This window comes from Limanda limanda, chromosome 10 (genome assembly GCF_963576545.1).
Source record: "Limanda limanda chromosome 10, fLimLim1.1, whole genome shotgun sequence".
NCBI lineage: Eukaryota > Metazoa > Chordata > Actinopteri > Pleuronectiformes > Pleuronectidae > Limanda > Limanda limanda.
This window is the reverse complement of record NC_083645.1, coordinates 26,828,287-26,839,999: the sequence shown is the minus strand read 5'-3', so window position 1 is coordinate 26,839,999 and position 11,713 is coordinate 26,828,287. Positions and strand designations below refer to the sequence as shown.

General features: G+C 45.5%; 1 protein-coding gene across 1 annotated transcript; it reads right to left on the bottom strand.

The window, feature by feature from the left end:
- Nucleotides 1-872: 872 nt before the first annotated feature.
- On the bottom strand, nucleotides 873-9,484 carry g3bp1 (GTPase activating protein (SH3 domain) binding protein 1). Its single transcript, XM_061078989.1, has 12 exons — nucleotides 9,381-9,484; nucleotides 6,403-6,519; nucleotides 6,208-6,289; nucleotides 5,373-5,546; nucleotides 5,196-5,286; nucleotides 4,630-4,723; nucleotides 3,824-4,070; nucleotides 3,602-3,706; nucleotides 2,770-2,896; nucleotides 2,519-2,644; nucleotides 2,293-2,402; nucleotides 873-2,024 (listed from the first exon to the last, which is right to left on the bottom strand). The coding sequence occupies exons 2-12, from the start codon at nucleotides 6,495-6,497 to the stop codon at nucleotides 1,773-1,775; spliced, it is 1,503 nt and encodes a 500-aa protein (XP_060934972.1). The 5' UTR covers nucleotides 6,498-6,519; nucleotides 9,381-9,484; the 3' UTR covers nucleotides 873-1,772.
- Nucleotides 9,485-11,713: the final 2,229 nt, after the last annotated feature.

Genomic DNA, 11,713 nt, shown 5'->3' with positions numbered 1-11,713 from the left:
TCCCACACAGAATAAACACGTACAAATTAACAGCAGATGTAACACTTCTGCTTTATTTCATTCATGTACACAACATAAAATGTAAATTTGTCTTGTCTATATCTCCAAATGTCTGTATAGTATCTACTTCCTTTCATTTTGCTGCCTTAAGGCAAATTTCCCTCCAAAGTGTAAAATTAAGTTATTCTTTCTGTGAATGCTCCTTGAGACTGACTGTGGAGATTTCATAGTTTTCTGCTCTCTTGAAGTTTAATTTAGCAGCTTTGAGAGAAGTGAATTCGCTCCTGAGAGAAACAACTTTAATCTGTAAAATCTGTCAGTTTCTGCAGATATTAATTCATCTGGTTTCTCAGTCCCTCCTCCACTGAGAGGTCAAAGGTCAGCATCAGTTAAGAGAGGTTGGTGCAGAAATATAATATAAGACCCACTGCATAGGGTCCAATTATAGTGCTTGTCGGGATCTACCTTAAATAAATCTTCTCTATTGAACTAACCAGTTAAGTTTCAGACCCAAGGACTGTAAATAATTTTTTCAGTGTATAGATGCACTGTAGAAATCCGGCAAAACCCTTTGAATAGCCAATAACACTTTTAAAGAACCATATGAGGAATAAAGGAAATTTAAAGAAACCATCTTTAAGTTAATTTAACATGTGCTTTGATTATAATTTTTGTTTTGGTCCCCATCCCATCTGCTAACCTGGAGGAAGCAGGTTTAATGATCTGTAGAAGCTGGAGATTAAAATGTCCATGTTCATCTCTATTTAGTCTCTGGTCTAATCCAGCTGTCGGCCTTGTCAAAATAAAACACATTCAGGAGTAGAAACAGGATCAAACACAGAAAAGGCTTCGAAATCAAAACGGAGCAAAGGTTTAAAACAGTAAATCACTTTTAATTTAGTTCTCTCATCGGCAGGTGAGCTCATTTTTAAACATGATGGCAAATGAAGTGCATCGGTAGAAGAAGCTTAACAGGATTTGATACATGATTTGATACATGCTCCATTCAGACGCATCCATGAATCCACGTATTACAAGCCAACATTATAACTCAAATAAAACCACGACAGTTCAGCTCTTGACCTGATAGAATAAAAAGATAAGACAGATCCATCGCTCGATACAACGGTGGCAGCAATACACAGGATTGCCCAAGCAGTAAAGTACACGTTCCTTTAAGAAACAGGGAGAGAGAACGCGAAAAAAACCAAACATCTGGGTTTTTTAATCCCCAATTCAAGTAGTATTTACCCTTTTTTTCTCATGTGTTTTGCATGTTTTTGATTTGTTTCGTAATAAATTCAAGTTCAGCATGAAAAAACAAAAAACATGACAAGTCCAGATAATACATGTGGTGATGGAGGAGAGGAGGGAGAGACTGGGCGAGCGGATGAGTGACGTTCTGGATTCCTCGGAGGGCAACGAAAAGCAGCAGGTGAGAAAGAAGAGTCAGGTGAGGAGGAGGAGGAGGAGGAGGAGGAGGAGGAGGAGGAGGCAGCCCTGTGGTGGCCGGCGGCTGAAGTCAGCAGGAGGCGGCTTGACACGACAGTGAAAACTCTCGACGAATGGGAATCGTCCCAAACTCAGACTCGAAAAGAACAAATCCTACAAATTTCTGCTCCTAGCTCCAAAGCAACGAAGGGGTTTTTGACTAATTTGGGTTTTGTCCAATTCATTCCTGCTGCAGTAAAAAATAAAATAATAGTAATCAGTGACCACTCAAGTTAATGAATCCAAACAGAAATCTAACTCAGGTTTGGAGCCCGGGCGTCTCACTGGCGCTGGGCGGGGTAGCGGCTGTCGCTGGGCCCGGCGCCGCGTCCGGAGCCGAAGCTGGGTTTCTGTGCCATGCCTCCTCGGGTGGGGGGGCCTCGGGGGCCTCCTCCTCCACCTCCTATCCTCTCTCTGGGACCACCGGGACCTCCGGGGCCGCGGGGCCTCACGTCCCTCCTGTCGCCCTCCCGGGCTGAACGGGTCTTCTTCTCCTCCACGTTCAGGCGGACGTCGCCTCGGAACTTGATGGGCTGGGGAGGCGAGAATTACAGGTTATTTAACTTGTCTTTATATTCTATTAAATCAAAAATGGATCAATCTGTTTAAAGTGAAAACAAAATCAGCCCCTGAAAGGTTAAACTAAATAAACTCAACATGCAAGTGCCATGACAGACCACTAGAGGGGCGTAGTGAACACTAAACTGAGAAGTGGAGACTAGAACACAAAATGGTCTCTGAGCAAATATCTGTTTCTGTATCAGATTAAATAAAACTCATGATCCACAGAAATCTTCTCACCCTGTTGCTGAGGATCTTCTGAACCGGTTCAGAGTCGTCGAACACCACGAAGCCAAAGTTCGGCAACTTCCCTCCGCTGTTGATCCTCAGCTCCAGGACGGTACCGTATTCTGTGGAAGAGACGCACACACGCATTTTGGTTATTCAACACTGACAAATTAATAAATCAATGTCTTGTAAAACCATAATTAAAAGGTTACAACAAGTGTTTTCTAATCCGACTCACGTTCAAAGAACTCCTTGAGTTCGCTCTTGTCCACGTCATGAGGGACGTTTCCCACGAACAGCTGGTGGGCGTCCGGGTACCGGACCACCCTGCGGCCCTCCGTCTCGCCCTGCTCACCCTCTCGCACTGAAGCAGAGGAATGAACGAGTCAATATCACAACACAGGGTTTCATTGTGTGTTTTATACCTTTCAAAATAAGAGCTGGTTGAAGAGGCCATTTGACCTCTCTATTGTGTGTGTGTGTGTGTACCTGGTCTGGGTCCTCTGTGCACCGGCGGCGGACCCCCAGGCCTCTGTTCCCTCGGCCTCTGGTCTCTCTGGTCTCTCTGGGGTCTCTGTGCTGCCGTCTGAGTCTCTGACTTCACTTCTGCTCGGGGCTGAAACAGACAAATCACTTTCGTTAGGAGACAAAAAAGGAAAAAGCATTTCTCCTGAGCTGAGGTTTATCAGGCGACTTTGGACGAATGAGGAAACAACATCAGGTTTCATCTTCAGTAAACAAAGTGTCCAGAGACAAGTCACATGATCTGCTGTCGACTTATCTCAGTGCAACAAAGGAGACGACTGAGACAAAGTGAGACGTCCTCAGACTCGGCTGCTTCCTACGGTCACATTGTCTCCATCTCATTCTGATTGTTTATCTGTCAGAGCACCAACTAGTATTTTTAGAGCGGAGCACTGCGTCTGACCCAATAACATAATCCAAGGGGGGTTTATGGCTATAAATAAAATAAAAGACTGGGATCAGTACCCAGCATGTGTCGGAACATGGACGACCACAGAAAACCTAATGAGGACTTTCCTCTGCATGGATCAATACGTCGGAGGAAACTTTCCCCTCAGGAAAATATGATTGAGAACCATTTTTGATAATATGGTGCTTAATATATTAAAAAGGCTGAAATACAAGGACAATGGACTCTTCATTAATAAAGAGTTTTCCTATATCTTGCCTTAGTTTACTAACTTAAAACTTTAGTTATACAAGTAATATATTGATATATGCACAAGGACAAACTGGATCTGACTCATGTCTCCTCTACATCATGAAGGCAGGTTTTTAAAGAGGATGCTGAACGTACCGGTGCTGCGGGGGTGGCTTTGATAACATGTGGGTTGATTCCTGTGACTGGGACGGCCCCGCTGGGGGGGAGGTTCTTACTGGTGACGGACGCCCAGGAGAACGGCTGCAGGAGAAAGACAGAAAGTGAGGACACACGAGAACATTAGGGCCGATAGAGGCTTTAGAATGAATTTAAAAGGTTTCCACTTTTTGAAACCGGTTCATCTGGATTCAGACCTACCCTGTTTTCTTCTGGGGCAGCAGGCGCGGGTTCGGCGGGCATGGTGACGGGTTCTGTGGTCGGGGGGGCGGCGGCTGGGCTACTGTCTGTCTGGTCTTCGATCTTGAGTGCGTCTGTCTGCGTCTCCAGCGTCGTCTCCGGCTTCAGCTCCACGACCGCATGCTCCGCCTCCTTCTCCACCTCCGGCTCGGGCTCAGGACTCGCCGCCGCAACTTCCTCGTCGTCGCCGGGAACCGCCGGCTCCGAACTGCAAGGGACGAGCACAAGGGTTAAATACTGAAGGAGGCAGATGTACAGGTACAACACTGGCTTGTGTTGTGCTGCTAAAAAAAACAGAGTATTAAAAACGTGTCACAAGATCAGCTGCATAAATTGTGGTCAGATAAAAACATTGGGACTGAATTCATTCATATTTTCTGAAGCTTTAAGTGCTGTTCAATAAAACAAGTTGGAAAGTAGCACATTTCCTTTCACGTTAAAGTAAAAACGTTCCCTGATCTGAAGTAAAAGTGATTTGCACAATGTTCCAATATCAGGTTTTTAAAATCACTTAATACAACAAACGACCCTGGAATAAACCCAGGAAGTCTTCTAGCTGCAGTATATCTCTCACACACTTGAGTACTAAGTTTGTTTCACTTGAGGGGAAAATACAGATGCTTCACTTCAGGTCACCGGGAGGAGACGTGTGACCGTGAATACAGAATGTGGCCGTTTGTTATGTACAACTATCTTTTTATAGCAAAGTGGACACTACAGATAAGTGAAAACTCCCAGAAAGCTTTGGGAGAGGATGTGGTTCGTACCAGGCCGTCTGGTCGTAGAAGGTAGTCGACTCCTCGGCAGCGATGTCGGGGGATGGGATCCTCTCCTCCAGCTCCTCCACCTCATCCTCAGACTCTGAAACACACACACATGTTTTTAAGTCCCATGAAACATCTCAAAAGGAAAATCTCCAGGTCTGAAAACAGGTTATAAAAGATATAAACTCAATAGAAATGCAGTCAATTCTATTTTTCAAAAAATGGAGGAATTGGTGGAATATTTGTCTCTTGTGGTTTAATCTTGGGACTTCAATTTCTTGTGTTTCATCTATTTCTCTGTGCGACTTCAACCGAATATTCACAAATCACGGTGCATGAATCCCTCAGCAGCTTCCACTCAGCGGTTCAAAGAGAAATGATCAAAGCGCTGATACCAGCTCAACAGAGAATGAATGAGAAACTTGTAACGTCATTTATCTTTAGACAAATAATACAGAGATCACACAGATCGTATCTACAGGGGAGATGAAAAGTAAGAAGCAAGGAATGATTAAAACCAAGAGATGGATGAACAGTTTCATTCACATCAGGGAGGAATGTTCTCTCACCTTCTGGAGGCTCAGAGTCAGAGTCTCCGAACACCTCGTCCTGGTACCGGAACACGTCGTTGTGGACGTAGAATTTGTTTGGAACGGTTCCCTGGACGAGAAAAAGGATTTTACATTTAACAGTGTCATTATTATTCTGCTAGAAAACGTTTGGTTTTGCGTTAGAACCCAACGAACCTCCGGCGCCAGCACGAAGGTCTGCATGAACTTCCTCATGGGCTGCATGTTGTTGGACAGCTCGCCCATCACCTGCACCACCACGCCCTCGGTCAGGGTGGCGTGCGCGTCCACGTGCCGGATCTTTGTGTGACAATCCCGGAAGCTCAGAGCCATCACCCTCTTATGGATCTCCTGCAAGAGAAGAGGGGAGGAGCTTGAGTAACAATAAAATCAAGTTTTCAGGCTTAACACAGACTTCCTGGAATAGTTTACTGATGACTATGGAGCTACTTGGGATCCGCCCCCCACTCATTATTTAAAACTACTGGGGCAGATTAAGAATGTCTTACATTTATGTAATTCTATTATAAAATGGTATTTTGCCTATTAAGTTAATCTTGTATTGTGTGTACAACACAATGTCTCCCTGTGCAAACAGAGACAGAGCTGTGACTCGCTGCTTTTCTTTGTGTAACTAACATGTTCCGAGGTTTTATCACAAACTTATCGTTCATTTAACATCAATAACATAATGATACGTCACACGCCCACATCTGTTTGAACAGAGGTGTTTGCATGAAGGCGTTTCCCGCTGCGGTCGAATCAGATAATTTAACTCAAGACGAATGAGACAGTTACAGTCGGGTGTTGCACCTGAGCTGCAGAGACAGAACCAGGTTTTAAGAAATACTTTTAAAAGAACTACTTTAGGACAAAGAGCTCCAGGAAACGAGTCTGATTCCAGCCCAGTGGTTGTGTCCCCTCTGCTCTCGAACGTGGGAGTGAAGTGCGGCGCTTCTCTATGGAAACAACATTTCTAAAAGCTGTTATCTGCCGGATGAAGCCCACTTACAGATTGTCCATAAACAGCCTCGGCTGGTTTGCCGTTGCCGTCCAGGCCGCCGTGCACGTAGGAGGAGTTCTTTCCATAGAACCTGAGCCGGGAGACAAAAGGTTCATTTGTTTAACGGACACGTGGGAACAGACTCACATTTGCACATTTGTGGAATGTAAAAGTCGAATCCCAGCAGCCGGGGGGGGTAGTTACCTGTGCAGGTAGTCGGGAGCCTGGTTCAGCAGTGTGTAATACTGTCGGACAAACTCTCGCCCGACCAGCTGGGCACTTGGCTTCTCCATCACCATTTCTTTGGTCAACTGGAAATGTCTGAAAACAACAAGAGGATGGACAACGATTAGAAAACTAATAATCCAAACCTTTTATATCATTTAACATTGAAGTTTGTTGCTTTCAGCTCCTATAACATGAGGATGAGTCACTCTACTGTTGAAGAAGCATTAGTTACATCTGAAGTTGCATTACTGGTTTAACCAGAGACAGAAACTGTTGAGATTACGTACGTTCGTCAGCATTTTTCGTTCTGACATTTTGAAAAAGAAAAGGTTCACTATTACGTAAAACTGACAAGTCATCCTTTACAGCCCTTGTCCTCACGAAGACCGAAAAGGGAGTGAACATCATTTAATTCATACACCAGGAACATAACTTGGAACTTGCATTAGGGGAAATACTTGTGGATTATGGGCTGCTGGGAAAACAGCTGTGGTAACCAAGGAGCCGGACAATAATGCATCTTTGTCGTTAGGTGCAATACTTCCTAGGAACTTTGTCCGGATATCACAGATGGATACTTTTAATGGAAAGGTTCATTTCTGGGAATTTTTTATCCTGTGACAATGAATCATCATTTGTCATTAGATGTCTCCCAGGGGAGAAGTCAGATCTAGTTCCAGTTGTAGATGATGAGCCAAAAAACAAATTCCTATTTCAATATGCAAAAAAAGACACATTCTGGACCTGGTTGAAATCTAAGTTGCAAATCCTAGACGAGCGTTTCCTGTCCCATCGGGATTTGAGAGTAGATAGAATAAGGCTCATTCCTTGATCGCCCTTCTCCAGCCAAGCAGTTCGATATATTCTAACATTTCACCATATTTCTTAACAAGGAGAATATATATATAACGAAAAGTACTGACCAGTGGGTTTTTGTATAGTTTGTAAAAATCAAGTTTTCAGGCAACTACTGAATTATGCAAGACTACGCTGCTCCAACAGATCCACATTCTTCACCATCTCACCTACAGTTTACATCAGGTGAGATCCTGAGGTTGTGTGTCTTTATTTAAATGCATCTCACTAGCTTCAGGCTGTCGGACTTAATGAATCCTCTCGTTCTAACAGGTTTCAAGTCTGTGCGAGTTCACTTGACTTCTGTGCCGACATGAATCCAAACCGACGTGTGTCTGGAACGTGGGAAAACTAACGTGTACGTGTGAGACGGGTGATGTCTGAGATATCTAATATGTTTGTTACGATCCAGAGTTATAAAGATCTCTTTGTAGAACTTGTACCAGATAAGCTGTTTGAGGGAAAGTGATTTGTGAATGAGCGACAACAGGAGTGGATTTGATGGAGACTACATTTGGCCTCTGGTGAGCCGAGCTGGGAAACTGGTACAGTCTCAAAATGAAGCCCGGCAGCCATGTTGGAAGTCTTCTCCCATAGACAGATCTCTTTATAGAACTTGGTTTACTTATTCCTCAGTTACATGTACTTCTTCTTCACCCAGGTTGAGGGTTAAGTGCACAGGAAGTTGTACCAGAGCAGGTTAAGTGCTCGAGGCAAACTGATTAGTCAATATGTAAAATTTTATTTGATTCTAGTTAAATCAAAGTTTCCTTATTAGGACCCGAAGATAAATTAGTAACAGGATTTAACAGTGGATTTCATGGTGAATGCATTTGGTCTCTAGTGAGTGTTTCCAGAGCTGGGAAAGTGGATCAGACTCAAAATGAATCCCAGTGGCCATGTTGGTCTTCTTCATGGTTTCTGCTCCACAGGGTCGATTCTCTCACAGGAAATACAGACTTGTTTGTCTTCTTTAAGGGTCAAGACCACAACACAGAGATTAGAACCATCAGCAGTGGAGTCAGGCTCAGTGTTTTAGTTTTAAAAAGCATCTGAAACATGCAAATCACTGGTGTGGTCAATCAGAAAACCACCAGTTCATGGGACTGTCTGCCACACCTGCAGGTTCATGGTCACACACACACACGTAGAAACAGACTCACAACCAGCTAACATGGAGGGATCTGCTCTAACACAACCAGCCCAACGTGTGCTGGGTCCCACCCAGTGTTCCCAGTACCCGGTCTTTGAACCAGTCCAGGTTTATGTGGAGGATAGCGGGTTATCAGGCCACTGTGCCCGGCAGCAGCACACATGGCACCGGGACAAAGGACACGGTGTGCCCGCAGCGACCACCGGGCCATGCACGCTGCCCCCCGGCCTACACACGCCCGGCACCCGGTCACAGCGACCCCGGAGCTCGGTGGGGTTTCTGGGGGGTTAGATTCTAACCACAACCCGGGTTCAGGGCTCCGTGTCCGGTTCACCGAGGGGCTGAAACCCTGAGCAGCTGGCCGGGCACAGGCCCTCGAAGCCGGGCAGAGCCGGTGAGAGGAGCAGCCCCAACACGTGTCCCGGCCGGCCACACTCCTACCCGGCCCCGGGAGCTAATTAGCCCGCTAGCTAAGTGAGAACCCGGGTAAGAACCAGGAAGTAGACCCGGACATGTGGTGATGGGGTTCGGGTTAGAATAAGGAGAAAAGGAGGTGAACAGGGAGAAGGAGGAGGAAGGAGGAGAAGGGAGGGAGTCACGACTGAATGAGCCACAAGTCGGCTGCACACGGCGGTGGCTATTTCCTGGAAGCCCCAAGTGAAATAAGGCGGTAATGTCGGCGTTTGCATCGACATTAATTCACCGGAACCAACGCGACTTCACCGACTGGTCGTGAAATCACATTTAAATATAACGTGATTATAGAATTATAATAGAAATGTGCAAAAACTGCGAAGCGGCTAAAGGTGGCTGGCATAGCCGCACCGGGAAATAGACGGGCCCCAGGGCAGAGCGAACCACTTAAATCAACCGGAAGCGACGGGAGAAACGTGATGGAACGTTTCCATTGCAGCTCAGCGGGGGGGGAAGCGGGATTCGAACTTACCGATGAGTCGATGAGCAAAAAATAAAAAGTGCTGGATTCAGAAACGCGTGATTTCTCCGATCGTCTCCGAAGCTTCTCACAACGTGCTGCTCGGTGACCGGTTTCACCCACCGCGACGTGCCGGCCCGCCCGCCCCTTTCCGGGCTCTCAGCCAATCAGAGCCGAGCGCTGAGGACCGACAGCCAATAGCGAGAGGGCTTCGGTTACACAGCCAATCCCGATGACCCGTGTCTCGACCTGGAGTTGAGAGGAGAACCAATCACATCGCAGTAATGGAGGGAGTGTGTTCGTTTCACTGCCTGGCTTCTGCCGGTGGGTTTCTGACGAGCAGCGGGCGGTGCGCCGGATCCTCTTCACCGCCTGGGGGCGACAAACGCGTGTTTAGAGTCAAACCAAGACAAAACCAATGATTCCATTAATCAACAGCTTTCATCTTAACGTGTGTCACTGGTGTGACCTTTGACCTGTGATCTTTGACCTTTGATCCTTGCTAGAGACAAACTGATCCTAACTCGAGGTTCCACTCTTCAACTTGGTTTAGGTTTCAAAAGCTTCTCATGTGTTAAAGTGGATGAAGTTTTGCTCAGTTGTTGAGAAAAAGTTGAAAGCTCAACTGGAAACTGAGCAAAGTAAGAAATAAGGCCCGAAACCCAGATTTACTCACGTTAAATAAATCAAATATTATATTAAAAAATAGTATATTTAGATGAGTTGTTATAAAGTTCTGTTTAATTAGTTTACTTCATTTATTTCTGCATCTCAAGTAAATAACACAAGTCTGTCAAAATATCAACGGTCTTCATTATCAGTACATCTGACATATTTGTCTTTCATAATAAATTGATTTTTTACATTTTTTTTAAATTACCCAAATCTATAAGCCCAGAAGCCCAAGTGTAACTGTTGGACCAACAGATTTGACCCGTTTCTTTGTGGTTTTGTGAAAAACAAGCCGGTTCCCAGTACGAGAACTTCTATTGAAGGAACTTTACTCAAACACGGTCTCTCCTCCCTCGTCTGTCTCACGGAGTCCGACTGAAGGAAACAGGAAACGGGAGTTTCTCCTCCTGCTGTGGCTGAGAGGAGGGACTCTGGGCTTTGTGCACTCGGCTCCGCTGTTGTTCCACATTCTCCACCCTGGAGTCTGGATGAGCGGGTGTGAATGGTAACCGGGTGCTCCGACTCTCCTTCTCCCCTGGGAACCACGAGCAGCTCGGTGCTCAGTCGCACTCTGAACACAGAACTACACTCACACCCTTAACTCACAGAACTACACTCACACTCTGAACTCACAGAACTACAGTCACACTCTGAACTCAGAAAACTACAGTCACACTCTGAACACACAGAACTACAGTCAAACCCTGAACTAACAACTACAGTCACACCCTGAACTCACAGAACTACAGTCACACTCTGAACTAACAGAACTACAGTCACACCCTGAACTCACAGAACTACAGTCACACTCTGAACACACAGAACTACACTCACACTCTGAACTCACAGAACAACAGTCACACTCTGAACTCACAGAACTACAGTCACACCCTGAACACACAGAACTAAACTCACACTCTGAACTCACAGAACTACAGTCACACTCTGAACACACAGAACTACACTCACACTCTGAACACACAGAACTACACTCACACTCTGAACTCACAGAACTACAGTGACACTCTGAACTCACAGAACTACACTCACACTCTGAACACACAGAACTACAGTCACACCCTGAACTCACAGAACTAGTCACACACTGAACTCACAGAACTACAGTCACACCCTGAACTCACAGAGCTACACTCACACTCTGAACTCACAGAACTACAGTCACACCCTGAACTCACAGCACTACAGTCACACTCTGAACTCACAGAACTACAGTCACACCCTGAACTCACATAACTACAGTCACACCCTGAACTCACAGAACTACAGTCACACCCTGAACTCACATAACTACAGTCACAACCTGAACTCAAAGAACTACAGTCACACTCTGAACACACAGAACTACAGTCACACCCTGTACTCACAGAACTACAGTCACACTTTGAACTCCCAGAACTACAGTCACAACCTGAACTCACAGAACTACACTCACAACCTGAACTCACAGAACTACAGTCACACTCTGAACTCACAGAACAACAGTCACACCCTGAACTCACAGAACTACAGTCACACTCTGAACTCACAGAACTACACTCAGAATGAGAATCAGAATCAGATTCACTCACAGAACTACAGTCACACTCTGAACTCACAGAACTACAGTCACACCCTGAACTCACAGAACTTCAGTCACACTCTGAACTCACAGA

Bases quoted from the DNA above. Each gene is read 5' to 3' on its own strand.
- g3bp1 (XM_061078989.1), bottom strand. From the start codon at position 6,497: ATGGTGATGGAGAAGCCAAGTGCCCAGCTGGTCGGGCGAGAGTTTGTC. The intron at 5,287-5,372 runs GTTCGTTGGGTT...TTTCTCGTCCAG, and splicing joins CCTTCGTGCTGGCGCCGGAG to GGAACCGTTCCAAACAAATT. The intron at 2,403-2,518 runs GTGAGTCGGATT...TCTCTTCCACAG, and splicing joins ACTCAAGGAGTTCTTTGAAC to AATACGGTACCGTCCTGGAG.